This window comes from Mastomys coucha, unplaced genomic scaffold, assembly GCF_008632895.1.
Source record: "Mastomys coucha isolate ucsf_1 unplaced genomic scaffold, UCSF_Mcou_1 pScaffold12, whole genome shotgun sequence".
Taxonomy (NCBI): domain Eukaryota; kingdom Metazoa; phylum Chordata; class Mammalia; order Rodentia; family Muridae; genus Mastomys; species Mastomys coucha.
The window spans coordinates 1,222,641-1,247,606 of NW_022196894.1; the positions used below are offsets into that span (position 1 = coordinate 1,222,641).

A 24,966-nucleotide genomic window follows, 5' to 3' on the forward strand; every position below is an offset into this window, starting at 1 on the left:
TGTAGACCAGGCTGGCCTCGAACTCAGAGATACGCCTGCCTCTGCCTCCCAAGTGCTGGGATTAAAGGCGTGTGCCACCACTGCCCGGCTAATTTTTTAGTTCTAATCATCGTTTTTCTCAGTACTTTTTAAAAAAAATTTTAATTTGATACATTTTTTAGATTTATTATCTTTTCTGTGTATAAGTATTTTGCTTGCATTGCGTGTATATGCCAGTAGAGTATCCTCTGGGAGTGGTGTTAGGGAAAATTGTGAACCTTCACAATGGAGGTCCTCTGCAAGAGCAACAAGCGCCCTTGAGAACTGAGGTACCTCTCCAGCCCCTTTAGCACTTTATTTTTTGTTTTTTTGTTGTTGTTTTTTGTTTGCGGGTTTTTAGTTTTTGTTTTTGTTGTTTGCTTTGTTTTCTGAGACAGAGTTTCTCTGTATAGCTCTGGCTGTCCTGGAATCCACTCTGTAGACCAGGCTGGCCTGGAACTCAGAAATCTGCCTGCCTCTGCCTCCCAAGTGCTGGGATTAAAGGCGTGCGCCACCACTGCCTGGCCTGTTCCAGTGTCTTAAGATGGACGATTGCATTCAGATATTTGTTGAGTGACATAGTCACTGGTAGTTACAATAAATGCCTCTGTATACTCTGCTCCTGCATCCCGTAAGTGTTAATCTATTGCTTTCATTTGGTGTTGGTACAGTCCCTCTAGATTTCTTTAGGTCACTGTTCTCAGAGAATATCCTCTTATTTTCCTTTCAACTTATTTATGACTTTGAATTTGAAATATGTCTGATGCCTGGAAATTTAACATTCCTGATGCTGAGGCAAAGGAGTTCGAGTTTCAGGCCAGTCTGGGATGCAAAACAAATAAATAAATTTGTCTCAAAATAAATAAGTAAATAGCTATGGTGCTCTTAGGCTGATGAGATACCCCAGTTGGTAATGTGTTTGTCACACAAGCATAAGGATCTAAGTTCCAACCACACCAACCACATAAAAAGCCAGGCATGTGATTTCTACTTGGAATCCCAGTGCTGGGTACGCAGAACCCAGAGGAAACCTGGGACTGCTGGCCACTCATCCTCTACTAATCAGTGATCTGCAAGTCCCACTGAAAGCCCTGGTTCAAAAAAATGAGGTGGATGGTGACTGAGAACAACAGCCAGGGTGACCTCTAGGGTACACACACATAAAGATACCCCTACACACTCATACGTGTGCCCACGTGCACACACACACACACACGCGCGCGCTAAAAAGTATCCTTTACATAGCATGTAACTGGATTTTTGTTTTTGTTTTTCCACAACAGGGTTTCTCTGTGTAGCCCTGGCTGTCCTGGAGCTCACTCTGTAGACCAGGCTGGCCTTGAACTCACAGAGATCTGCCTGCCTCTGCCTCCCAAGTGCTGGGATTAAAGGCGTGCGCCACCATGCCTGGCATAACTATATCTCATTGTTACCCATTCTGCCACTCTTCATCTTTTACTAGGAAGTTTCATCCTTAAAATGTATATAAATTATACATTTGTTCTTAGTGTAATTGTAGAGAAGTACTGGATTATACCATGTTGTTATGTGTGAAATGGTTAATCACACTTCAGGGTGTTTGCACACATGACCATGTTTCCACTCCCACTCACTTTATAGCTGAAGAATCAAAACCTAAAAAGTCATAGAAAATCAGCAGTCACTGTGAGCAGAGCCATGGCCCCAGCATCACAGGTGTGAGCGTCTGTCCCAGAGGTTACCCAGAGGGGCAGCAAACTCTTCTGCCCCCCTCAACTGTCTGTCATCCCTTAGAATCAGTAAAGAAACCCACTTCATGTTGACTTAGGAAAAATAATAGAATTTATTGTTTTTTACTTTCTAAATTGCTTTAAATGACTGGGAGTGGGATGGGGGATGGGTAGGCCCTGCAAATTCCTCTCTCACCAGCCAGAGTCAGTCTCTACATGGAACCAGAGGGCTCTTTGAAAACTATGAATCCACAGGACTTGGGCAGCAGAGGCAGAACTGTAAGTCAGTGTAGGCTGCATAAGTAAGTGCCTGGTCAGCCTGGGCTATGCAGTGAGACTCTACCTCAAAAAAACCAGTCAATCTGTAATTTTCAATTAAAATAAATAAATATGCAAGTCTAGTTCCATCTTCCTTGCTCTGAGCCTCCAAGGGCTCCCCATGAAGGCTGCTTCTACTGCCTCTCTACGGCCTTCATATCCACTATACATCACACACAGACACGCACGCACACACACAGACACACACACACACACACACAGACACACACACACAGACACGGGGTGGGGGGAGAGGGGAGAGGAGGAGGAGAGATGAGGGGAGAGGAGGGGAGAGAAGAGAGGGAGAGAAGGGCAAGGAGAGGGAGAGGAGGGGAGGGGAGAGGGGAGAGGAGAGGAGAAGGGAAAGGAGGGGAGAGGGGAGAGGGCAAGGAGAGGGAGAGGAGCAGAGGGAGAGGGGGAGGGAGAGGGAGAGGAGGAGAGGGAGAGGGGGAGGGAGAAGAACTATATTGTATGCCTTTCCTACCCAGGCTGCTTAGGGATCATAGCGCTGCTCTCAGTTTCCTTTGCTGGTCTCTGGGTATATCCATTTTAGAAGATCCCTTAGGTGGCTCACACCAAAAGCCACCTTCCAATTTGACTTATTCTTTCTCCAGCAGATTTCATGGCTTCCTCCCTTTTCTCCCTTCTCAGTTTACCAGGACTCTGCAGGATCTGCTCAGTGACCTCCATATTCTCAAGAACACTGTTGAGACTATCCAGAAGGACGTGGACATGATTAAGTTTATATTTGAAAAGGTAGTCATCTCTCTCCCTTTGCCCCACCAGAAGGGAGGAGAAAGGTTTAAGCCACCCTAGCAAACTGTTTGTCCTGCCCTCTGAACTGTCTGTCATCCCTCAGAATCAGTAAAAAAAACCCACTTCATCTTGACTTAGGAAAAATAATAGAATTTGTTTTTTACTTTCTAAATTGCTTTAAATGATGGAGTGGGATGGGGGATGGGTAGGTGGGGGTGGGGTATGTATGTGGGTTTTGTTTTGTCTTTTTGGATTTTTTCGAGACAGGGTTTCTCTGTATAGTCCTGGCTGTCCTGGAACTCACTCTGTAGACCAGGCTGGTCTTGAACTTAGAAATCCGCCTGCCTCTGCCTCCCAAGTGCTGGAATTAAAGGTGTGCGCCACCACTGCCAGGCTATGTATGTGTTTTAACGTTTTATGTATGGGTGTTTTGCTCACCTGCATGTCTCTGTGCCATGTGTGTGTCTGGTGCATGCAGAGTTCAGAAGAAGGGGTCAAATCCCCTAGAACTGGAGTTTCAGATGGTTGGGCGCCAATATATAGATGCTGGGAGGTTCAGAGTTGCCGGAGGATTGGGCAACTGCAGAAGTCAGGCTCACCAGCTTTCCTGTCACTTGGAAGCACTCTAGAAAGCAGGCTAACCTAGCACAGGGGCAAGAGCTTCTACTATGCCAGGTCAGCAGCTTGAGCACATCCTAGCCTGCCATGGAGAGACGTGGAATCCCTGATGCAAGAGGCAGCAGCCTCCAGACCACAGCAGATGAAGTGGACCTGGAGTTGGGAGCCAGGTCTTCACCTGCAAGCCACAAAGTGTTGCAGCTGGTCCGTTTGCCCCAAAGAGAGTGATTTAATGTATCATTTGAGCCTTGTGCTAATCTGGGGCTGGGTCAGGAACACAAAACGCTAGAAAGGACACCTTGGGGCAAGTATGTCTGAGAAATAATTCCTCCTTGGCCCATCTCTTGCAGATTCAGTGTTCTCAATGTTAATCTACTCTGTAACAGGGTACCTTGTAGCCCAGCCTGGCCTCCTGTAGTAGAAATTGGCTTAGATCTGATTCTCCTGTCACTCCTGGTTTTATGCAACACTGTGGATCGAGCTGAGGGCTTTGGATATGCTTGGCAAGCAGGTCACCAACTCAGCTACACTGCCATCTCTCCTCTTGAAGATTCTTTTTTTTGTTTTTTGTTTTTTTGTTTTTCGAGACAAGGTTTCTCTGTGTAGCCCTGACTGTCCTGGAACTCACTCTGTAGACCAGGCTGGCCTCAAACTCAGAAATCTGCCTGCCTCTACTTCCCAAGTGCTGGGATTAAAGGTGTGCGCCAACACAGCCTGGTGTTTGAAGATTCTTTTTCCCCCATAACATAACATTTTTATTGATCCCCTGCTAACTTCATATCATGTACCCCCACTCACACTCACATTCCAGTCCTTTCATGTCTGTTTTGCCTCCCTTGTGACCTTGCCCCTCTTGAAGATTCTTAATGATCTTAATCATTAAGATTAAGCATGCTTAATGATTCAGCTTCCTGAAAAATTCAGAGATTGTTAAATACTTTGTAGCCCAACATTTCCCAAACTTTTTTTTTAATGGAATCCTTTTTCTCTCCTGGGAAATTCCATCCTTCCAATCCAAAATCCATCAACTAATATGGTGAGACGCAGCCAGGCTGGGACCAGAACCCATACCCCAGGCTCAGATTCGGTTTCTTGTACAGGTAAACCCACAAAAAGTGGAACTTCTCAGTGATGACTTGAAAATACAGAACCGGAAGTTGGGTGCCCTGCAGCGGGAAGTGGTAAGACCCTTGGATTCTAGCCTCTTGCCCTGTGCACTAGGGGCTATAATGACTTTGGAGAACCCACCCTGCCCTACCCTGGCACCCACTCACTTTCTCCATCCCACTACACAGGTTACCCTCCAGAACAAGGTTCGTGCCATCCCCCAACCTGAGGACATGGTGCTCTGGAGTAGCCTCCATGAGGCCATGTTCAATCCAGTGAGTGGGAAAGGAAGACTGGAATAGGGGGGTGGGGTGAGGGGATGGGAACAGACCAATCAGCTCAGCTCCTTCCCCTGCAGGAACAGCTGAAGCTGGAAAGGGAGCCGTCCAATGTCTGGCAGAGCATGACCTCTATTCCAGAGTCTTCTTTGGAGCAGTCTGAGGATGCTGACTTCATTCATACTCCCATGCACAGGGTCACCCCTGTGGTGCAGTTTGCAACTACAGCAGCCCTCAGGGAGGAGCTCCCTCAGGGTCTTGAACTTGCTGACTCCCAGAGGCTAGAGCAGGTTGAGGCCTCTGTATCTCAGACTCAGGCCTCTGTGTCTCAGATACAGAGGCTAAGACAGGCTGTCCCTGCCCCTGCCCCTGTCCCTGCCCCTGTCCCTGCCCGCGTCCCTGCCCGCGTCCCTGCCCGCGTCCCTGCCCCTGTCCCTGGATTTGTGCCTGAGCCTGGTTTCATGCCAGTCTATGGGCCTAGACCTGAAATGGCTCCCCCAGGTGCATGGGCCGTATCACCAAGAAGCTGGGCTAGGGATACCGCTTGGCCTGTATGGGGTATGGGTCCGGGTCCCTACCAGCCTGGCATAGATCCACTTCGCCCTATGGGCCCGATGCCCAGGGCTCCTTTTCCAGGCATGGGAAGTGAAATAGCATGGACTCAGGCACTGCTGCAAGAGACCTACAGGCTCCCAGGTCTTGAAGAAAGAGGGCCTGAATATGAGGAATTCTACCAGGAAGGCTATCAGGAAGAGATGCCTATGGATGAGGCTACCCAGGAAGAGATCGCTATATATGGGGCTCTCGAGGAAGAGATCCCTACGGAAGGGGCTCCCCAGGAAGAGATGTCTATGGAAGAGGTTCCCCAGGAGAGGATTTCCAAGCAAAGGGTTCCCAAGTACAGAACCCCCAAGGAGAGGGCTACCCATCACAAAACCCCCAAGGATGTGTCCCCCGAAGAAAAGGTGATCCACAAAGGCAGAGCCCAGAAGGGCAAGGCCCCGGAAACACACCGCCGTAAGGGCCCTCCAACTGCCTTAAAGAAGCTGAGGTCTGCTGTTGCCATAGCTGCAGCAGCTGCTGCCGCCTATGCAGCCGCAGCAAACACAGCTGCCCAGGCAGCCAAAGATGCTGTCAAGTCCATCCAGGATGCTCCTGCAAGCCAACTGGCTACCAAAGCAGCATTAACGGCATCAGCAGGGCCTTTACAGTCCTTTGCAGATTTCCTGGGTGCAGGATTTGGCCGTGGGGCCACCAGCATACCCTTCGGTGAGGGTGAGATGGAAGAATTTCCTGAAGAGTTTGCAGCACCCTTTAACCCCTTCACACCCAAACCAAACCTGTCCCAGGCCATGATAAATGCCATGCATGCTACAAGTCCTGAAGAAAAGAAAAAGGCTGTGCAGTACTCCATGAGCCATATTGCCAAGATACCTAGCAGACATAACTCCCTGAAAGAAGAGTTTGTCAATCTGTCAACCACCTTAAACCAGCGCTTAAATTACTTAGGTAGGCCTGGCCAATATGGGGAGGGCAGCAGAGGCTTTGGTTCTCCCTGTAGCCTGCCTCCTTGGGCTTCCTCTCCCTCCCTCCCCCTCTGTTTCCCCCTCCCTCCCTCCCTCCTTCCCTCCCTCCCTCTCTCTCTCCCTCCTCTCTTGCTCTAAGGCAGGGTTTCTCTGGTAGCCCTGTCTGTCTTGGAACTCACTCTGTAGACCAGGATGGCCTCAAACTCAGAGATCTGCCTGGTTTTTCCTCTGAGTGCTGGGATTAAAAGCATGCACTACCATGCTTGGTTCACAAAAGAATTTCTTTTGTGAGTTTCTTAAAAACTGTAATAAAAAAATCTGTTATTCTCTTTAAGTGCCCCCAGACTTACTCCCTGTCTCCCTGTGGGATGTGGCACAAACATGGGAGCTCTCTCCAGTCACATTCCTCCATCAATCCTTTTAACAGCTGGTCCCTCTTTTTACTTTCAGCTAACATGGGAAGCACTGGCACACTTGGTAACACAGTAAATGTACTGGAAGAAAAGATTGTTAACCTCCAGAAGGCCAGGCTGCAGGTCAGTGTCATGATCACAGAGGGGCTTTGGAGAAGATGGTGGCGTGGCTTGAGCCAGGATCCAGCCTCCTGCCTATCACCCCCTGTCCCCCAGTAAAGCTCTGATGCAGTGCTCGGGAGGGCACAGCAGCTGCATACATGCAGAGTTAATCCAGTGGCTCTGCTGTCCCTGTCAGATGTGTTATCAGATGACAGACTGGCGTACACAGGCCTGGCACGTCTTCTTGGTCTCAGGACCCTTCTACTTGTAGCGATGTCACTGTGAGGCAGGGGCCTTGGATGTCACTGTGAGGCAGGGGCCTTGGATGTCAATGTCTCTCCTGTTTAGGAAGAAGAGCTGGAGAGAGTTTGGGGCCACCAGATAGATATGATGAAGAGTCACTACATGGTGCTGGACAGGGCAGTGGAAAGGCTTCAGATTCGCATGGATGACTTGAAGGTTCGGAGGTCTGAAGACCAAGAGGGAGGCACAGGAGAATCACTCCTTGGGACTACGAGACCATCCCCTAAGGGTCTACAGAATACAAGGGAACTAGACAACATTTTATTCTGCAGAAATTATACTTCAATTAAGAATAAATCCCAGGGCCAGGCAGTGGTGGTGGTGCACACCAGCACTCTGGAGGCAGAGGCAGATGGTCTCTGTGAGTTTAAGGCCAGGCTGGTCTATAGATCGAGTTCCAGGACAGCTGGGGCTACACAAAGAAACCTTGTCCAAAACCAAACCAAACCAAAAACAGAAAACAAAAACCATACAAACAAATACCTGTAACCTCAGGGGATTCAGTGCCCTCTTCTGGATCCCATGAGCACCATGGCATGTCCGTAGTACCCATACATACATGCAGCTAAAACATTTATATACATAATTTTTTTTAAATAATCACCCACACATATAGGGCCTGGACAGTGCCCAATCTTGAGAAACTTTGTGTCACCAACCTGAGGGTAGAAGGCTAGATTTAAGGCTTAGTGACATTTTCTGAAGGGATCAATGAGTGAATAGGGGCTTTCTTGCACCAACAGTTTATGTTCATAACATTTTCCTTGAACCAGTTCTTCCTTCCTCGGGGTTGAGAATAGAACCTAGGGCCTCATGCATGCTAGGGAAGCAGGCTAGCACTGGGGCAGAGAAAGCAGCTAAGTGAGAGTCCAAACTGGGGTTTTTTTCCCACCACCCCCCTTGTTGGTGACCTTGGAAAACCATCTGGAGACAAGATGGATGTGGTAATGACTTGACGTGAGTTACAGTTGAGCTTAACTTCAAATAACATAAGAGTCCCCAAGTAACTGACTAAGATATAGATGTATTATCTGTCACATTAAAAAAAATCAAGCATTGGTTTAGAGCTGGTAGGGTGTCTGTTGGTGTTGCAGAGACAAGCTCCATTTTCTAGTTCTTTGTGACTGCCATTCATAATGTCACCTCTTGGAACATCATGGCTCCTCTCTGATCATTAACTTTTATGTTCAAGCCAGTGGCAAAGAGGGTAGAGGATGGACATGCAGGTGAGATGGTAAGTGCTTGCCTAGCATCCACTGAGCTTTGAGCTCCGTCCTTAGCGCTACTTGGACACAGCGAGGGTGGGTAAAGAAGGTTAACCATACCCTTTAACCCCCATTTACATCCCAGTCAGAATAAATACAAGGCAGATGGAAGACTGCAGTCCTCAACTACGTAACTAAGTTGAGAGTTTTTCCTATGGGTGAGGGAGACCAGAAGAGAGAAGAAGCCAGTGTGCGACCTGAGAGAAAAAAAGGGATCCTAGGCTTTGGGGACAAGGGAGACTCTTCTCAAGCAAGCAAGTTGCTGCTCCTGTCATGGGGAAAATAAATCCGTAGGGGACAAGCCAGCACTAGTAGAGGATTTTGTGAAACTATGTGACAGGAAGTGAGGGTTTCCCCTTAATGCTTGGGTACTATGTGAGGTGTGCGACTAGTGTTCTGCTTTTAGCAGTGTACACTGGGACCCCATCGTAGATCAGACAAAGTGAGCTGGCCTTAACCATCTAAGGGAGTGAATCTCCAGACCTGGTCTGTGCTGCTTTTGGGTTGACACCATCTCGGAGGATCAGCTTGTCCCTTGCTCCTTTCCTGGTCCTGCTGCCTGTCTGTGAACATGAACCTTCTAACAGTCCCACCTGCTTCTTGTCCACATGGCAAAGTCAGAGGCACAGAGTAGATGTTACCCTCAAGGTCACAACAAAGGCTGACTCTCCTGTGTTCTGTTCTCAGATCCTCAAGGCGGAAATCGAAAGGCTGGATCTGGTTAAAGCAGATAAGAAAACGATGGATATGGAGCTGAATGAAGTAAGCAGAGATCTCCTCTCCCCACTAACCCTGAGCCTCTGATTTGCCAAACAGGGGAACAGAAGCCCCCTCTGCATTTATTCATTCAGGAAACCCCACTCCTCTCAAAAGTTACCCACCCACTCCTCTTTTCCATGACTGGAGATTGGTGACACTATTATTTTAAAAATCAGGCAACAGATCAGGTGTGGAGACACACGCCACTTGGGAGGCAGAGGCAGGTAGACTTTGTAAGTTTAAGGCCACCAGCCTAGTCTACAAAGTGAGTCCTAGGCTGGCCAGGGCTACATAGCAATCCTGCCTCAAAAAACAAAAACGAAAACAAAAACAAGATTTAAAAAAAATCAGGCATCAATCAGTCTGGGTATGTAGCTCAATTGGCTACAAGCCAATTCTGGCATGCATGAAGGCTTGGTTTCAATCCCCAGCACCCCATGAACTGTGCATAGTGACAGGTACTCATAATTCTACCACAGAAAGCAGAAGAATCAGAAATTCAAGGTCGGGCTGGCAAGATGGCTCAGTGGGTAAGAGCACTGACTGCTCTAATGAAGGCCCTGAGTTCAAATCCCAGCAACCACATGGTGGCTCACAACCACCCATAATGAAATCTGATGCCCTCTTCTGGGGCATCTGAAGTCAGCTACAGTGTACTTATGAATAATAAAAAATAAATCTTTAAGAAATTCAAGGTCATCCTGGACTATGGGATACAAGGCCAGCCTGGTATACATGAGACTCTTGTCTTAAAAAAAAAAAAAAAAAAAATCACAACTTTCCCATTTGGCTCAGATCCCACAGCTGTGTTTGAGACAGTCTAGTAGATACAAACACTGAACTTAAGCCAAGGCTACACATTCATCATGACTCTCAGCTAGAGACACTGACCGCAGGGATAAGAGGTCTCACCTGCCCTGAATGCCCTCTCCCTAGAAAGCTGACAGGGACACATTGGCAAGCAAGGCAAACCGAGTGGACTTGGAGACGGTGGCGATGGAGCTGAATGAGATGATTCACAGCATGCTCTTGAAGATCACAAACTATGAGTCTGACTGGAAGAAGTCTCTGAAACATATCAGGAAGGACCTGAACACTAAGGTGAGCCTGTATTAGTTAGCACTTGCTACGTAACAAAATGTCCCAGAGCTTAGCAGCCTCAAAGAGCAGATGCTGATAGTTCTGAAGAGCAGGAATTCAGAAGCAGCTTCCCCACATGGTTGAGGACCTGGGACTCACAAGGTCAGATGAACAGTCGATCCCTGCTGTAACATCCGGATGAGCTATAAGAAGCCACTTCAAAGATTGTACCTTCGTGTGACTGTTGGCAAAATGTTTCAGTTTCTCTTCTAATGACTCCTTCTTAGGTCCAATTAAGGGGCCTTATAATATGGTAGCCAACTTCCCCTGACACACACACATACATACCCAGTGACCCAAGACAGTAAGAAGAATGTGCAATATCTTTTGCTACACAGCTGTGTAAGTCACTCCCATCATTTCATTGGCCTGTTGGTTATACAAGCTGATCTCATTCAATGCCAAGAGACACTGGCTCCAGTGGTGAGTCCCAGCCATATCTGGAGCCATGTTGGAGACTGACTTCCAAAATGCTTGGGGTGATGCAAGAAAATTGGTAGGCTGGGGTTGGAGGAGGCCTTCTCCAGAAATGCCTGTCATTTGTTCATTTGTCATTCAGTGACTGCCTCTGTGTTCCATACCTTGGGAACGTAGACAGGAGGTCCCAGCCCCTGTACTCCTTGCTGGGTAAGCAGTGAGCCAAGTAGATGGGGACACTGTCTTTGTGGAGACATGTTCATTAAAGAAAGGACCAAATGAATGCAAAGTCATAGCCCCATAGCATCCACAGAACAGATGACCATGTTCCTCTTGCTGGTGTGGAGCTGGTTCTAAAGCTGGACTGGCAATGTGACCCAAGCAGGAACTATCACATAACTCACTGTACTCGGGATGTGGGTGGAGTGGTGCACACCTGGAATCCCAGCACTCAGGAGGATCACAAGTTCAAGTCCAGTCTGGGCTACAGAGTCTGGAGGTGAGCCGAGGTAATATAGCAAAATCTTGTCTTACGGGGAAAAGGAACTGGGGTCCAGAATAGACAAATCCTAAAGACAGAAAGTAGGCTACTGATTGCAGGGGCTGAGGACTTGGGAGGAAGTAGGGGTGACTCATAATGGAGTTTCTTTGGAGAATGATGTTCTAAAATGGATTGTGAAGCCAGGTGTGGAGGTATAAGGCTGCAATTTCAACCCTTCTGATGCTAAGGCAGGAAGACTGTGGGTTCCAGGCCAGACTCGGCTACATACTGAAGCAGAGCCTCAATAGAAATAATGTCCCACTCCCAACTGGCCCTACCCTCAATGGCCATGCTGGGCAGGGGCATGGGAGAGCTGGCCTGATCCTTGCAAGCTGCAGCATTGGGTGAGCTAGTCCAGAGAGTACCAGAGAGCTTCCCCTGGTAGTGGAGGTGCAAGAGAGCTGGTATGCTGACCAGCTCAGCTACCACCCAGGCCCAGAGTTAGCCCACCATAGATACTATCCCATCTATGAACTGTGGAACAAATGAAGGGGCCAGTCCTACAGATCCAAAGCTGAAGGATCTCCATGACACAGGGCAACAATAGAATATTCCAGAGGAGTCTCATGAGAATTCAATATTAAAAATATAGCAGAAGACAGAGGCCTTGAAACAGACCAGAGACTCACTGCAATTACCATTTACAAGTACAGATGCGTAGACAGAAAGGTATACGGTGGGACACACTGCAGCTTCCACAATGAGATTTTTTTGTTTTGTTTTGTTATTTATTATTTTTTAAATTTTCTTTCTGGGAGAGGGAGATTGCAAGGGTAGACGGGAGATATAAAGGGATTGGGAGATGAGTGGGGCTGAGTGCATGATGTGAAATTCACAAAAAAAAAAAAATCAACAACTCTTTTTAAAAAGAGAAATAAATTTGCGAGACATGGTGGTGCATGCCTTTAATCCCTTTAATCTTTTAATGTCTTTAATCCCACTTGAGAGATAGAGGCAAATGGATCTGTGAAAAACAGCCAGTGCTCTCTTGAGAGAGACCCTGTCTCAGTAGTAGTAGTAGTAGTGGTACTAGTATTTGATTGTGATGTTTCCATACTTTGTGAGTATATTAAAGGAACTGTCCACTTTACATGCAAACCTTCCATAAATATTTATCAGACGTGTGAAAGTCAGGGCATGGGGTTCACTGGAGAAATAGTTTTCTAGCCTCCAGCCCTGCAATTGAGCAGAACAGTATTTGAAGGCAGGAACTGGGGTCATTTCTTGCAATGACCACCGGGAATCTCACGTTGCAACTCCCCTGTGCCTAGAGGACCCACAAAGCCATGAGCTAAATGGCTTTCCCCAAGTCCTTTGTTGTCTTTATCTTATTCTTTGTGTGACTCTGCAGGTTGTTCAGGTGAGCTAACTGTGGGACTTCTTTCTTCCCTGTGATTGGCAGCTAGTCCAGAGCGACCTGAACAGCCTGAAGAAGGACGTAGAAGAGGTCTGGAAGATAGTCCGGAAGCTTTTGCTAGAAGGCCTCCGATTCGACCCCGACAGCGCCGCAGGCTTTAAGAAGTGAGTTCACAGAGGGTGGTACTGCTGCTGCAGTTGCCAAGAGAAGAAAGCCTAGAATTCCAGACCTCAGCCATCGGATGGGGACAGGGAGGGAGAGGTGGGAGGAAGCGCTTCTAGCCTTCTCTTCAGATGAGGAAACTGAGGCTCAGAGAGGGGAAGGGAACCGGGACAAGCCTACACAACTGGCAGACCTATCTGGACACCTTGTCAGGCCCAGTGATTCCTGTCCCCAGACAGGCAGACTTGCTATCTGGTTCCACATACCTCCCTCCTCCAAGGGCACTTTTTTAAAAAATGGATGTGATGTGCCAGTCCTGAGCCTTCAAGTGGGTGGGAAACCAAAGCGCTCTTTCTCGGGGTCTCAGGCACAGACAAAGGGGATTAAGGGACCTTAAGCTTACCCCACCCCCTGCCCCGGGCCCTGTTAACCCCTGGCCACTGACCTTGTCTTCCAGGAAATTGTTCGAGAGGGTAAAGTGCATCTCCTGCGACCGGCCTGTAGAGATGATGACTGGCCCGTGAGTATCGCCGCCAGAGGGCGCCCTCCAGGTTTGCAGGGTTCAACGTACAGTGCAGGCCCCGGGTGCGCTTTTCTACTGTAGTCACCTGTATACACTCAGACACCGCCCTGCAGGCCTCAAGCACATGCAGCTGTTCTATATGCAAATGCACACACCTACCTACGCATACCCATTCATCTACCTACGCCATTCCATAGCCACCACCTCCTGATCCACCTCTGTGGTTCCCTAGATGGGGGAGTAGGTCCCTCCTCTCACCTTTAACACTGTCAGTGCTTTGTTCCAGAGAGTAAGGGATTTATTATTTCTGAGTTCGTTCATCTTTTCTGAGAGAGTCTTGCTATGAGGTCCAAGCTGGCCTCAGAACTTGCTGTCTTACTGTGTCATTGCTCCAAGTACTGCGATTTCAGGTGCATGTTTAGTCCCAACTCCTTGCCCTTACTTTGAGAGCATTGTAAAGGCCGCAGTTCAGTGGCCTCCAACACTGCAGCTGTTTTCTCTAGTCCATTCCAGCCCTGTCTAAACCCACAAAGACATCCCCAGCACCATTACTGGTCACTTCTCATTACCCTTTAGCCCAGGAAGCCATTGGCTTTCCTTTCCCAGATGACTGCTCTAAATGGGACTTTTGGTGTCTGGCTTCTTTACTGAACTTACTCTTCAGGAGATCTCTCCACAAGGTAGCAGAAATCAACATTTCACTACTTTGTTACCTCTGAGTAATATCCCATTGTGTGGGCAGAAAGCTTTTCCCGCTTGGCGCATGCGCGCAGGCGCAGGAGCACGTGCATTCATCACTTGAACTGCTTTGGGATGTTTCTGCCTTTCAGCTGTGTTGACTAGTGCTGCTGTGAACATTGGTGTGTATTTGAGCACCAGTTTTTCATTGTTTGGGGAACAGACCCAGAAGGGAAAGTCCTACAGTGACTCTGTAAGCTGCCAGCTAGTAAGTAATCAGCCCTGGAGTGCTGGCTCTCTGCAGAGTGGGGCCAGCCCTGAGACTACAAAGCTGCCACTGCCCCAAACTGGAGCAGGGAGCTGGAGGGCTTCCACCAAGGTTTTCCTTTCAAACCACAGGATGGCATTGCAGTTTTATTGAGGGTACTAAAACGATGGAGACAGCTGGGAGCTGGGGCGCATTCACAGCAAGCAGTGTAGACTGTAGAACACTAGTCCAATGCGTCATTCTTGGTGAGCAGCCAGCAACTGCAAACTGTGTAGTCCTGGGTGGAAGGCTTTGGACACATGGGGCTAAGGACTAATCTGACCAAGAATCTGGTTGGTAAATCTTCTTTGGCTGTTGTTAAGTAGCCACTTGTAACTGTACTGGATAGCATGGAAGTAGAATGCTAACAGCTTGGAAAAATGATAAGTGAGAGCAAACCATATGGGTGTGGTTTTTCCATCTTCTCTAAAGAAATTACATAAACATGGAGAAATATTGGAAGGATATGAATGTCCAGGTCTAGCCCTGGTCACAAGCTTGTTTCTTTGTGCCTTCCTGTGTTTTATAAGATGGTAATCGTGGAGGCAGTTGGTGGTGCACGTCTATAATCCCAGCACTTGGGAGGCAGAGGCAGGCAGATTTCTGAGTTCGAGGCCAGCCTGGTCTACAGAGTGAGTTCCAGGACAGCCAGGGCTACACAGAGAAACCCTATCTCAAAAAAAAAAAAAAAAAAGGTAACCTGTGTCTCTCTGAGCATGCATCATTGCAGCTTTCCATCTATATGTAAAGGACACTCTGCATGTGCTTAGCCACACAGCTCAGGTGAGAGGTGGAGCGGGCCCAGCTCCTGGAGGGCTGTTCCTTATTTTTGTTTCCTTTTGGAGGCAAAATGCACAGGATACAACCTTAGCCATCTGAAGGAAGGTACCACAGTTACATGTCCACGACATACAGCTGCCATGCTCTCACACACCTGTGCCCTTCACCATGCCCCTTCCAAGCAGTGCCTCTCCTCCATGTACCCACAGCTCCTGGCAAATGCCTACCTTCAACATGTCTCTAGATCCCCTTCCTTCGGTTTCGACTACTATTTACTTATCTACTTCCTTCCTTACTTATTACTGGAGACAAGGTCTTTCTATATAGCCAAAGATAGTCTTAACCTTGAACTCAGTGTGTACTAATAGTGCAGGCTGACTTTGAACTGTTACCTTCCCGTCTCGGTCTCCAAGTGTTGAGATGGTATGGGTGCACCACCACGCGTGGCTTGGGTTTGGTTGAGATGGTACAGGTGCACCACCACCCGTGGCTTGGGTCTGACTTTAGATCCAGAATGGTGTTTCTCTCTTTTCCAGTTGTCAGAAGCCCTGCAGGTTTTGTTTGTAGGCTTTGGGTTGTGAGCTGTAGACATCCGGTTTGGGAGGGTGGAAAGTACTATGCTTCCGCCAGGCCTGGGAGCCTGGGGCCCTCTGCTGGCCACGGATACCTTTCACAGTTCTGGTTTGCTCTGCCTTCACAGGCAGCTGATCACCATCCGCAACACCCATGGGCTGTCACGAGTAAGGCCAGCCAGTGCCAACAGCTATGAGTATCTGCAGCGGCAGCTGATAAGGTGAGGGTCATACCCACCCCACCCTCCGATAGAGCCAAGACCCCTGTCCCAGAGAAACGTTCCTTCAACGAAGGCACCAAAGAGGACCCAGGATGCCAGTCTGGGAGGCTGTGGTGTGGCTGATAGGCATACAGAGGGCAATGGAGGAGAGGAGCCAACATTTGCGTTAGCACCTACTGTGACCTGGAACTTAGCTGGGCCCTATAGCAGAGGCATATTGTGCCAGCTACTCAGGAGACGGAGGCAAACATATCATGAGGGCTTCATAGGCTTCAGAGTAAAACCTTGCTTCAAAGTAAAACAAATGGAAGGGCTGGAGTCACAGCTCAGTGATAGCATTTTTCCAGCATGCACAAGGCCCCAGATGAACCCCTGGCATTGCTGAATGAATGGGAATTTGCAAATAGGAAGGCTTCTCCTTAAGTCTTGTAAGCCCTGGAATCCAGGGTTCACATGCTTGATTCCTGTGGGTGAATAATTAGGGGACGCACTGGTAGCACTTGCTGAAACTTTGTCGGGTCACATGGCTTCCTGGGGAAGTACCTTTTATTATCATCCCACTTTACAGTTAAAGAGACTGAGACTCAGACTATGTGGCCCTAGACCACAGCTAGTGAGTGGCTGGGGAGCCTTACCTGCTATCATTTTTCTCACTCAGCCTAGCCAGCTACCATCTCCTTCATCCTTGGGTGCCAGGGGTCCTTCCAGGGCCTAGCATATGTGAGCTTCTGGCCAGGAGTGAGGCTGGGTCAGTGGGATGAACAACTTAAGGGGTAGTCAGTGCCAGGGGAAGAATGAAACCACCTATGCCAGCTCGCATATTGTGCCTGATGGCTGGAACTCAGGGTTAGAGCGTGCATGTGTGTGGCAAGGCCAGACCAGGCCTCCAGGTGTGGTTGGTTCAGGGAAGGGAATATGGATTATTTCTCTCCCAGAACTGTCCATCCATGTCTGTGCTGGCTCACCACGCCCCAGGCCTGCCTGCCATTCTGCCCACCGTCCTTGATACTGTCCAGAGCCCTGGGGCCCGTGCAGGACTCCTCTGTGATAGCGGGGTCTCCATGTGGCTGATGACCCTCTGCCTGTCCAGGGAACAACAGCAGCAGCTGCATTTCCAGAACTTTGGAATTCGTGAGGAAGGTCTGGGCTTCCAGAAGGACTGGGGTGATGGGCCCCGAAATGAGAACATCTTGAAGCACAAGTCACATGACCTGTCAACAGTCTATCCTTATGGGGACCCTGAGCTGATGGACTATGACACTGTGAGTTTGGCTGTGCCCCCTCCCCAGGGCTGGACAGTAGCATACCCAGCCCCAGGTGTGAGACAAAGCTCTGAGCTGTGGGCACTTTGAGGAAGCTATGCTCTGGCCCTGGGCACCTGTGTGCATCAAGGAAAGAGGGTGGCAATGGAGACCCTAACTTGGGGCCTGGGCCACCCCACAGGCCGAGGTGGACATCTTGGGGGTAGACGGAGTTCTGTACAAAGGCCGAATGAGCAGCCAGATTGGGACTCGGATTGGGGAGAAGGACATTGCAGGTAAGCACTGGGGTTCCCTGGGGCTCCCCATGGGACCTGTCTCTGCTGGTCAGAACAAGGGGGTGCAGGTGGACTCAGGGCTGCTCTTGCCCTTGGTGGTACACTAGCAAAGACTGGCGGAGAGGGTGGGGATGAAAGCTGTGCCAGGCAAAGCTGGTCCACAGGAATCAACTGGACAGATCCTTGAACACCTTCGAAAAAGGAACAGGAGTTAGTTGGTGAAGGGAGGAGTGTGGTACAGATTGGGGGAATAGTAGGTTCAAAGGTCCTGTGGTAGGATGGGTAGGGAAAGATAAACCTTCTTGAAGCATAAACACTAGGGTAAGGGTAAGGAACCCAGACCAGGGCCAGACCCAGGAGGTCAAGGGGCACCAGCAAGAGACCCCAAACTTTTTGTATTTTGAATTGGTTGCTATGGTTACTCTGGAGTCTAAGGCCTGGAAATTATTGATTTCATCACTGGATGTGCAATACAGTAATCCAAATACGGAGCTTCTCTGCACACTCTGGAGTACCACAGCAGTACGGCTAAATCTCTGCCTCCTTTGCATGTGTGCAATCAGTGCTCTGGGCCATGGCGGCCCATGGGATTACTATGTGTTAGATGCCCTAAGGACCCTGTATCATTCCTGACATAAGAGTTACTTCAGACATCCCCTTCCCAGAGGAAAATCCCAGAGCAGCCAGAGTTAACCACCACAGCCCAGGGCTCAGAGCCGCAGGGCAGTTTGCCCAGCTCTGAAGGCTAATGTCCTAAGTCACAGTGTAGGCAGAACTGAGCTCTCTTCAGAGCTGCCCAGTCAGCTGCTTGGAAGACACTTGTCACTGAACTTCAGGCTGAGTGTAACCTAGGATCATCCTATTTCAATACCTGAAATTACACCTGCAAAGATCCTTTGTTTCAATAAGGTCACTTCTGTAAGTTCCACAGAATGTACCTTTTAGGAGCCCACTGTGTAAAGGACTCAGCTGGGTCTCAGGGGATAACGAGAGCTAATGTTTCATGAGCCCCACCTCTGTGCCAGCCCCTCCAGAGTCCTCGTCCATAGCAACCAGGTAAGGCATTTCACAAATGAACAAGGGAGGTCTGCTTGGGTGAGGTAGTCTCCGGAGAGAAGAGTGGACCAGTGGGGAGACACTTAATCCCATCTCCATCACTGAAGACCTTCTACAGGGATTGAAAGAGGGGCTTTTCTCTCAGTGGGTGGTAATAAGAAACAGATTATATAGCAGAGCTTGGACTGGGACAAGCTCAAAGGCTTCATCTTGCTTGGATGCCCCCAGAGTGAAAGAAAAGTCTGGCCTGATGCAGGAGCCAGGACTCCGGATGAGGCCCCAGCTATTAAAATCTTTCCTCCTCAGCTGTGAAAGTTTCGTATTACACCGTTCCAAACATTTCAAACCTGACTGATCGTGTGCGCCCAGGATCCTTACTTGCTCCGGGCTACCCGCGTGAGTACCTGACTCACCTGGGGTTCTGGCAGATCTCCAGTTTCCCCTGGTCCTTCCCCATCCCTCTCACTGCTATCCCAGCCCTTACTCCACTCATCCTCCCAGCCCCCTTTATGCCTGCTTTGCCCACATCCTGGCAGCCACCTTCTCTCTGGCTGGGAGGAGGGGGCTGGAAGGGGAGAAGTAATGGGGCCTCCAGTTGTTCTAGGTCTCTGAGAGTTTCTTGGCCGGTGCCTGTCCCCAGAGGTCACTCTAGCTGCAGAGGTGGGACAAATGAGGTCACTTACAGTTCTGAAATTCTTGGCCAGGGCCAGCCTAAGAGGGCTGAGTCCTCGAGCTGCCTTGGTTCGTGTCTCTGGCCCTCTAGAAGCACCTTAATGCTCAGAGCACTGCTTCCTGCTGTCTGTCTCCTCTGCTCTTATCCTTTTGGTCCAGCAGGGTGGCGCTGTTTTTCTTGTCAAAGGCAGAGCAGTTGAGGCCAGGATGCCTGCGCCCGAACCCTGAGCTCCTCCCCAAGGTGCACCTCTGTACTCTAGCACCCACTCTTGGACTTGTGTGTCTCAGTCACCCTTGAGGAACTGTTTAGGAGCAGAACCAGAGGTTCAGTGGCCCGTCCTGCTGTAGCTTACAATGTACCTCCAGTTTCTAGCTTCTGTTCCCTGGGGGGTGGGGGGTGGACCCCATGAGGCCAGCTGCTTCCAGAGATGTAGGCACACAGCATGGGTCTCTCCTGCTTCATCTCCAGCCTTGGGTCCCCGCACCAGTATCACCTCCGCCACCACTCTACACTCTGCCACCAACACCACGACGGCACGGCCACCATCCCTGCCACCAGTGCCGCAGCTACCACCACTGATCCCTGCTTCAAGGGATCCCCAAGAGGCCCCTGGATCCGCCAAACGCTTGAAATCTCCACGGCTGTAGCACACCAACCCTTGAGACCCAAGCCTGTGACCCAACTACCACGGGGTCCCCTTCACTCAAAGAAAGAGACCCGGAGCCCTGGAGCAGGTCCAGGAAGGGTTCAGGGATTCTGGATATAGGGGAAGGAAGGGTCTGCATGGGGACCCATGTTGACTCAGTGTTTAACTGTGTATCTAAAATACAAACCACATAGCCCTTCCTAGCCAACCTTTTCATGGATAACAGCGCTTCTGAGTGAAGTTTTTACAAGGCCAACTGAATTTCTTAAGCAATTTCCCCAATAGCACAAAGCAGTTCTAAACAATCCCCTTTGGGTTGGCAGGGTGCTTACCTAGGGGCATAGCCCTAAATCTGATCCTCTAGTACTATAAAAGCTGGTACGGTGCATACCCCGGTAATATAAGCACTTGAGTGTTAATGGAAGGAGGACCCTGCCAAGATCAGCCTCAGTTACACAGTGAGCTTACGGCCAGCCTGGGATGCATGAGACCCTGTGTCAAACAAAAGACAGAAATCATTTTCCTTGGTATTTTGCTTAAGGCATCATTAGGACTAGCTTCTTCCTCGAATCTCCCTTAGAGGCCATTAGTTTTCCCACAGGAAGCAAATTTCACCATGCATTATTTTTATTTCCTGTGATCATTTTTTCCAGTGACCATTATTATGAATCGTCTGTGTGTGAGGGGTGTGTGTGTGCTGCAGTGTAAGCACATGTATGTGGAGTATCCCTGTGCATGCACAGAGGCCACAGAAAGATGGTCTACCTTATTACCTCGAGACAGGTCTCTCACTGAATGTGGCACTAAGCTGGTTCACACCCCCTCCTGTCTCTGCCCTCTGCTATTCAGTTGGGCATTACAGGTATGTGCAGGACCACACCCAGCTTCTTACATGGGCTCTAGGGGTCTGAATTCAGGTCTTCACGTTTATGCAGCAAGCACTCTTACTTTTTGAGCTATTGCTTTGGCTCTATTTCTGAGACAGGGTCTGGTGTGTCCCAGGCTGACTCGGAACTCCCGCACACTATGGCTACCACCAGGATGTTGGGCCTGTGCTGCTGCTGTGTTTCTGCAGGGCTGGGAATCAAACCAAGGACTTTGGCATGTTTGGCATGCACTCTAGCAACTGAGCTACACTTCCCATTCTTGAAATAATTAACCATTTAATTATTTTTATATCTTAACTAATCCACAAAACTAGTATAGCACCCTTGGGGTAGTCTAGGACTGCAGGTGCACTGCAGGGCAGGGGTACTCCAAACCTACTCCAGGCCCATGCACTTCGTGGAAGAACAGCACACCCTGAGGTCCCAGGACTCTACAGCAGTGAGTGACCAGCCTTGGGACATGAAGTGGAGGTGCAAGTGCAGCCACTCCCCTGGATGCTCAAGCTAGGCTAGTCCTCCTATCATCTGTTCCTTGCTCCTCTTAAGTTTACTCCCTCACATTCCTTTCTTGTCTCCTTTCATCCCTTCTTGTCTCCTCTCCTACCCCTTTCCTCACATCCCTTGTCTCCTCACATTCCTTCTTCTCTCCTCCCATCCCTTCCTTGTCTCCTCTCATTCCCTTCTTGTCTCCTCTCATCCCTTCTTGTCTCCTCTCATCCCTTCTTGTCTCCTCTCCTACCCCTTTCCTCACATCCCTTGTCTCCTCACATTCCTTTCTTGTCTCCTCTCATTTCCTTCCTTGTCTCCTCACATTCCTTCTTGTCTCCTCATTCCCTTCTTGTCACCTCTCATTCCCTTCTTGTCACCTCTCATTCCCTTGTCTCCTCTCATCCCTTCCTTGTCTCCTCATATTCCTTTCTTGTCTCCTCTCATCCCTTCTTGTCACCTCTCATTCCCTTCTTGTCTCCTCTCCTACCTCTTTCTGCTGCTGAGAGTTCCACCCCACTTCACACACACATACCTCTCTGGAGCACAGGTTCCAGGCATGACTCCTGCCTCACCTCAGAGAGTTCTGGCTGAGTGGGGAGCTGAGGTGGTGGTGGAGAGATGGCACTTCGTAAGAGCTGGGGGAGGGGATCTTGGTGTGGAGGAAAAAAACCCTTGGCTTGGGAGGTCATACATACGTGGGGGTGCTATGTGCTTGTCTGTTTCCAATGCTCCCTATGGCCTCTTGTCAATACCAGCTTGTTGCCTGAGGCCACTCCCCAGCCAACTCAACTTTTCTTTTTGCAAAGGTGTCCAAATGGGGCCGGGCCAGTCCCAACACAGGTGACTCACTTATCTTTGCCTGGAGACCCCACCCCCATACCACAGATACATATTTTTGGCATTTTTCTGGTCAGAATAAAATCTTATTCCTTTGGACTTTAGATGAGGGCTTGGCCTGGAGCTGTCTGTAGGCAGTGGCCTTATCCTCTTTCCACATGAGTGGGCCTTGATGGTCGGTCCCTCCTCTGGCCACCAACAGTGAGGCTCAGCCTCCCAGCGTCCCTATCTAGAATATGTCTGCAGAGACCTGAAAGCTGTTCACCACCAGGGCAGCCACATTCCGAGCTGCTTCAGTCCTGTAGACAGATCATGGGGGCTCCATGGGCTCAGAATCACACAGCTCTGATTCATGCCGAAGGCTGTAACTGTTGGATACTGTACTCCCCTGCCCTCCATTGCAGAAGGTTTGCTGGGGAAGTAGGGCCTGGGCTATGCCTCTGCACATGTCCCTGGCACATGGACACCCAAGAGTTTTCCCTGGTCCTCAAAGATGGCCTACTCTCCCTAACTCATGTCTAACCCCCTAGGTGGTCATTTCAAAGTGTCCTTCTGAGGGTCCTCTGCAGATTAAAGAACTCAGTGGTCAATACCTGAGTGGTTCTTACAGCCCAGGGAGTGAAGACAAGTCCTCAGCCCTGCAGGCCGAAGTCCATCCTTCTACTGTGGAACAAGTTGTTGGGAGTTCAACTTCAAAGACAGGCTGCTGCAAAAGTGAAAGGCCTACAGGTGGTGGCTGGGCCCAGGTAGCAGTCAGGAATTCGGTTGACCCCATCACAGCCTGTCCAAGCCTTTTCCTCCACATGGAGCTCATAATACCTGGATTAGGAGTAACTGCAAGATCAGACTGGAAGCATGGGCAGGGTAGGGTGACCAACTGTCTTGATTTGTCAATTGGCATGGGGCATCTCAGGATATCAGCCTTTGGGTTTTAAGATTAAGATGGTGGCCAGGGATGGTTGACCACACCTATAATGTTAGTACTCAGGAAACAGAGGGTGGGGCTTTAGGAGGTAAAGGTCATCCTCGGCTACAAAGAGTTCCAGGCCAGCCTGGGTTATATCAGACCCTGTCTAAAAAGAGCAACCAACAAGGGACTGGAGAGGTGCCTCAATGGTTAGAAGCAGTTTTTCCTGAGGATCCAGGTTTGATTCCCAGCACCACATGGTGGTTCACAACCATCTGTGACTCCAGTTCCAGGGAAACTGAACTCCTCTTCTGGCCTCTAGGCATGCTTGTGGTACACACCTATACATGCAGGCAAAGCATTCGATCACATTTTTAAAAAATTAACCAACAAAGACTGAGATGATGGTACAGTGGGGAGTTGAAATGCACATGGGGCCAGGTGACACAAAAGGGGGTGTCTTCTACAGAGGATAGGGTCCTCCTGGGTGTGCTGTTGAAGCAGGGTGGATCGTTCTTCACGTCTAAGACCACAAATTAGTTAACCTAAAGTGTACAGTACTGACAAAGCCGTTGTCTGCACTGGAAAGATCCACTGCCAGTGCTTAGGGCGAAGAGCGGCAAGGTGGAGGCTCTGGCACTGGATGGAAGAGACTTTCTGACACCAGACTCCACATGTGCTGGCCCCTAACGTGATGTTGGCTGGCTCTAGGCAGTGACTACCAATTCACACTACCAGAGAAGTTTCCCTTGTCCCACCAACCGTGCTTTATCAGGATCTGGAGAGAATGACTACAGTTAAGGTTACTGTTACTGCCCAAGGTGTGCAGAGCAGGACTTTTGCCACTGGTCCTCCAGCACCCTGTATGCAGTCACAGACTTGGCTTTGCCATCTTGGGTCAGCTCCATCCTTGTCCATCTCAAGAGGACTTAGTACCTCCCACCACAAAAAGACACTTTTTAAGGCTCATTTGAGATACATATTTTCTTAAACACATGTGGTAGGCACACACTGACACCTTTCCAAACATAGGAACTAGAAATGGCATTCCATCAAAAGATCTTCATTTTAGTCAACCCAGGAGACCTCTCCAAACCAGGAGATCCCAGTCAAAGGATTCATCTGTCTTCTGCTGGACAGGGACTGCTGTGAAAAGCCCCTTAGAGACATTTAGGACCACAGCCAGCATTGGGGACAGTGTGGTTCTCTGGGTTGGTCATGAATGTATGCTCAGAGAACTCTGGCTGAGCCACTTACAGACCCTGGGGAGGCTAAACAGTCTTAGGTGTGGCCCCACGTCTAAGGTTCTCAAAGAACAAGTCTTTCTCTCTTCAGGGCTGTTTGAAGGAGCCCTGGCAACTACAGAAAGCTTAGACTTCTGTTCACTGGCCGCTGCCCTCCACCCATCTGTGGCAGGCTTGTACTCTGCAGATGCTGAGTGAAAAGCAAGGTCCCTGTCAGAGGCTGGCTGCTCTCAAGACAGCAGCTGGAAATGTATTTCACTGCTACCTACTTAGCCAATGAAATGGAGGGGACCAACCTGGCAGAAGTGGGCCAGGCCATGTCCCTAGTGTGCCGGCCAGCTCCTGCCACTTGTGGATTTTCTGAGGTAAGTCAAAAGTGAGACTTCTTACATCAAATCTCTTGATTTTAAAAATGCTGACACAGTTAGCAAACCAGGCAGCAGTGGGAGCATGTGACAGGTTCTTAAGCCCCTGAGATAACTACCCTCCTCCAGTCACAGGGAGGGTACAGCCACCAACTGTCAAAGGCATGTTTTCCCTTATTTCTGTATATCACAATGTCCTTTGGGAATCAGTCACAAAGCTTGAAACATTCTTTAAAACGACCTCATAGATGCAAATGGCATTTTAAAAGAGTGGAATTGTGAAAAATCACTTAGACACCAGTCATTTAGGCATGTAGGGCATGATCAACTCTAACAGGTTGTTATTCTGAGACAGGGTCTCCTGTATCTCAGGCTTGCTTTCAACTAAATATATATCTGAGGATGACCTTGAACTTCTGACCCTCCTGCCTCTAATTCTAGAGTTGAGAAATTAC

At 49.2% G+C, this 24,966-nt stretch overlaps 1 protein-coding gene across 2 annotated transcripts in view; it reads left to right on the top strand.

The window, feature by feature from the left end:
- The window catches only part of CUNH16orf96 (chromosome unknown C16orf96 homolog), a 30,462-nt gene extending 10,457 nt beyond the window's left edge, over positions 1–20,005 (top strand). The window contains exons 2-16 of one of the 2 annotated variants that reach the window (XM_031361192.1): positions 2,697–2,801; positions 4,520–4,600; positions 4,715–4,801; positions 4,885–6,313; positions 6,781–6,866; positions 7,194–7,304; positions 9,101–9,175; positions 10,109–10,273; positions 12,673–12,791; positions 13,247–13,309; positions 15,778–15,870; positions 16,961–17,132; positions 17,314–17,407; positions 18,770–18,859; positions 19,605–20,005. In XM_031361192.1, the coding sequence (XP_031217052.1) occupies positions 2,697–2,801; positions 4,520–4,600; positions 4,715–4,801; positions 4,885–6,313; positions 6,781–6,866; positions 7,194–7,304; positions 9,101–9,175; positions 10,109–10,273; positions 12,673–12,791; positions 13,247–13,309; positions 15,778–15,870; positions 16,961–17,132; positions 17,314–17,407; positions 18,770–18,859; positions 19,605–19,783 (2,949 nt within the window). In that variant the 3' untranslated portion in view covers positions 19,784–20,005. The remainder of the gene's footprint in view (positions 1–2,696; positions 2,802–4,519; positions 4,601–4,714; positions 4,802–4,884; positions 6,314–6,780; positions 6,867–7,193; positions 7,305–9,100; positions 9,176–10,108; positions 10,274–12,672; positions 12,792–13,246; positions 13,310–15,777; positions 15,871–16,960; positions 17,133–17,313; positions 17,408–18,769; positions 18,860–19,604) is intronic. The other variant, XM_031361202.1, reaches the window with a different exon arrangement.
- Positions 20,006–24,966: the final 4,961 nt, after the last annotated feature.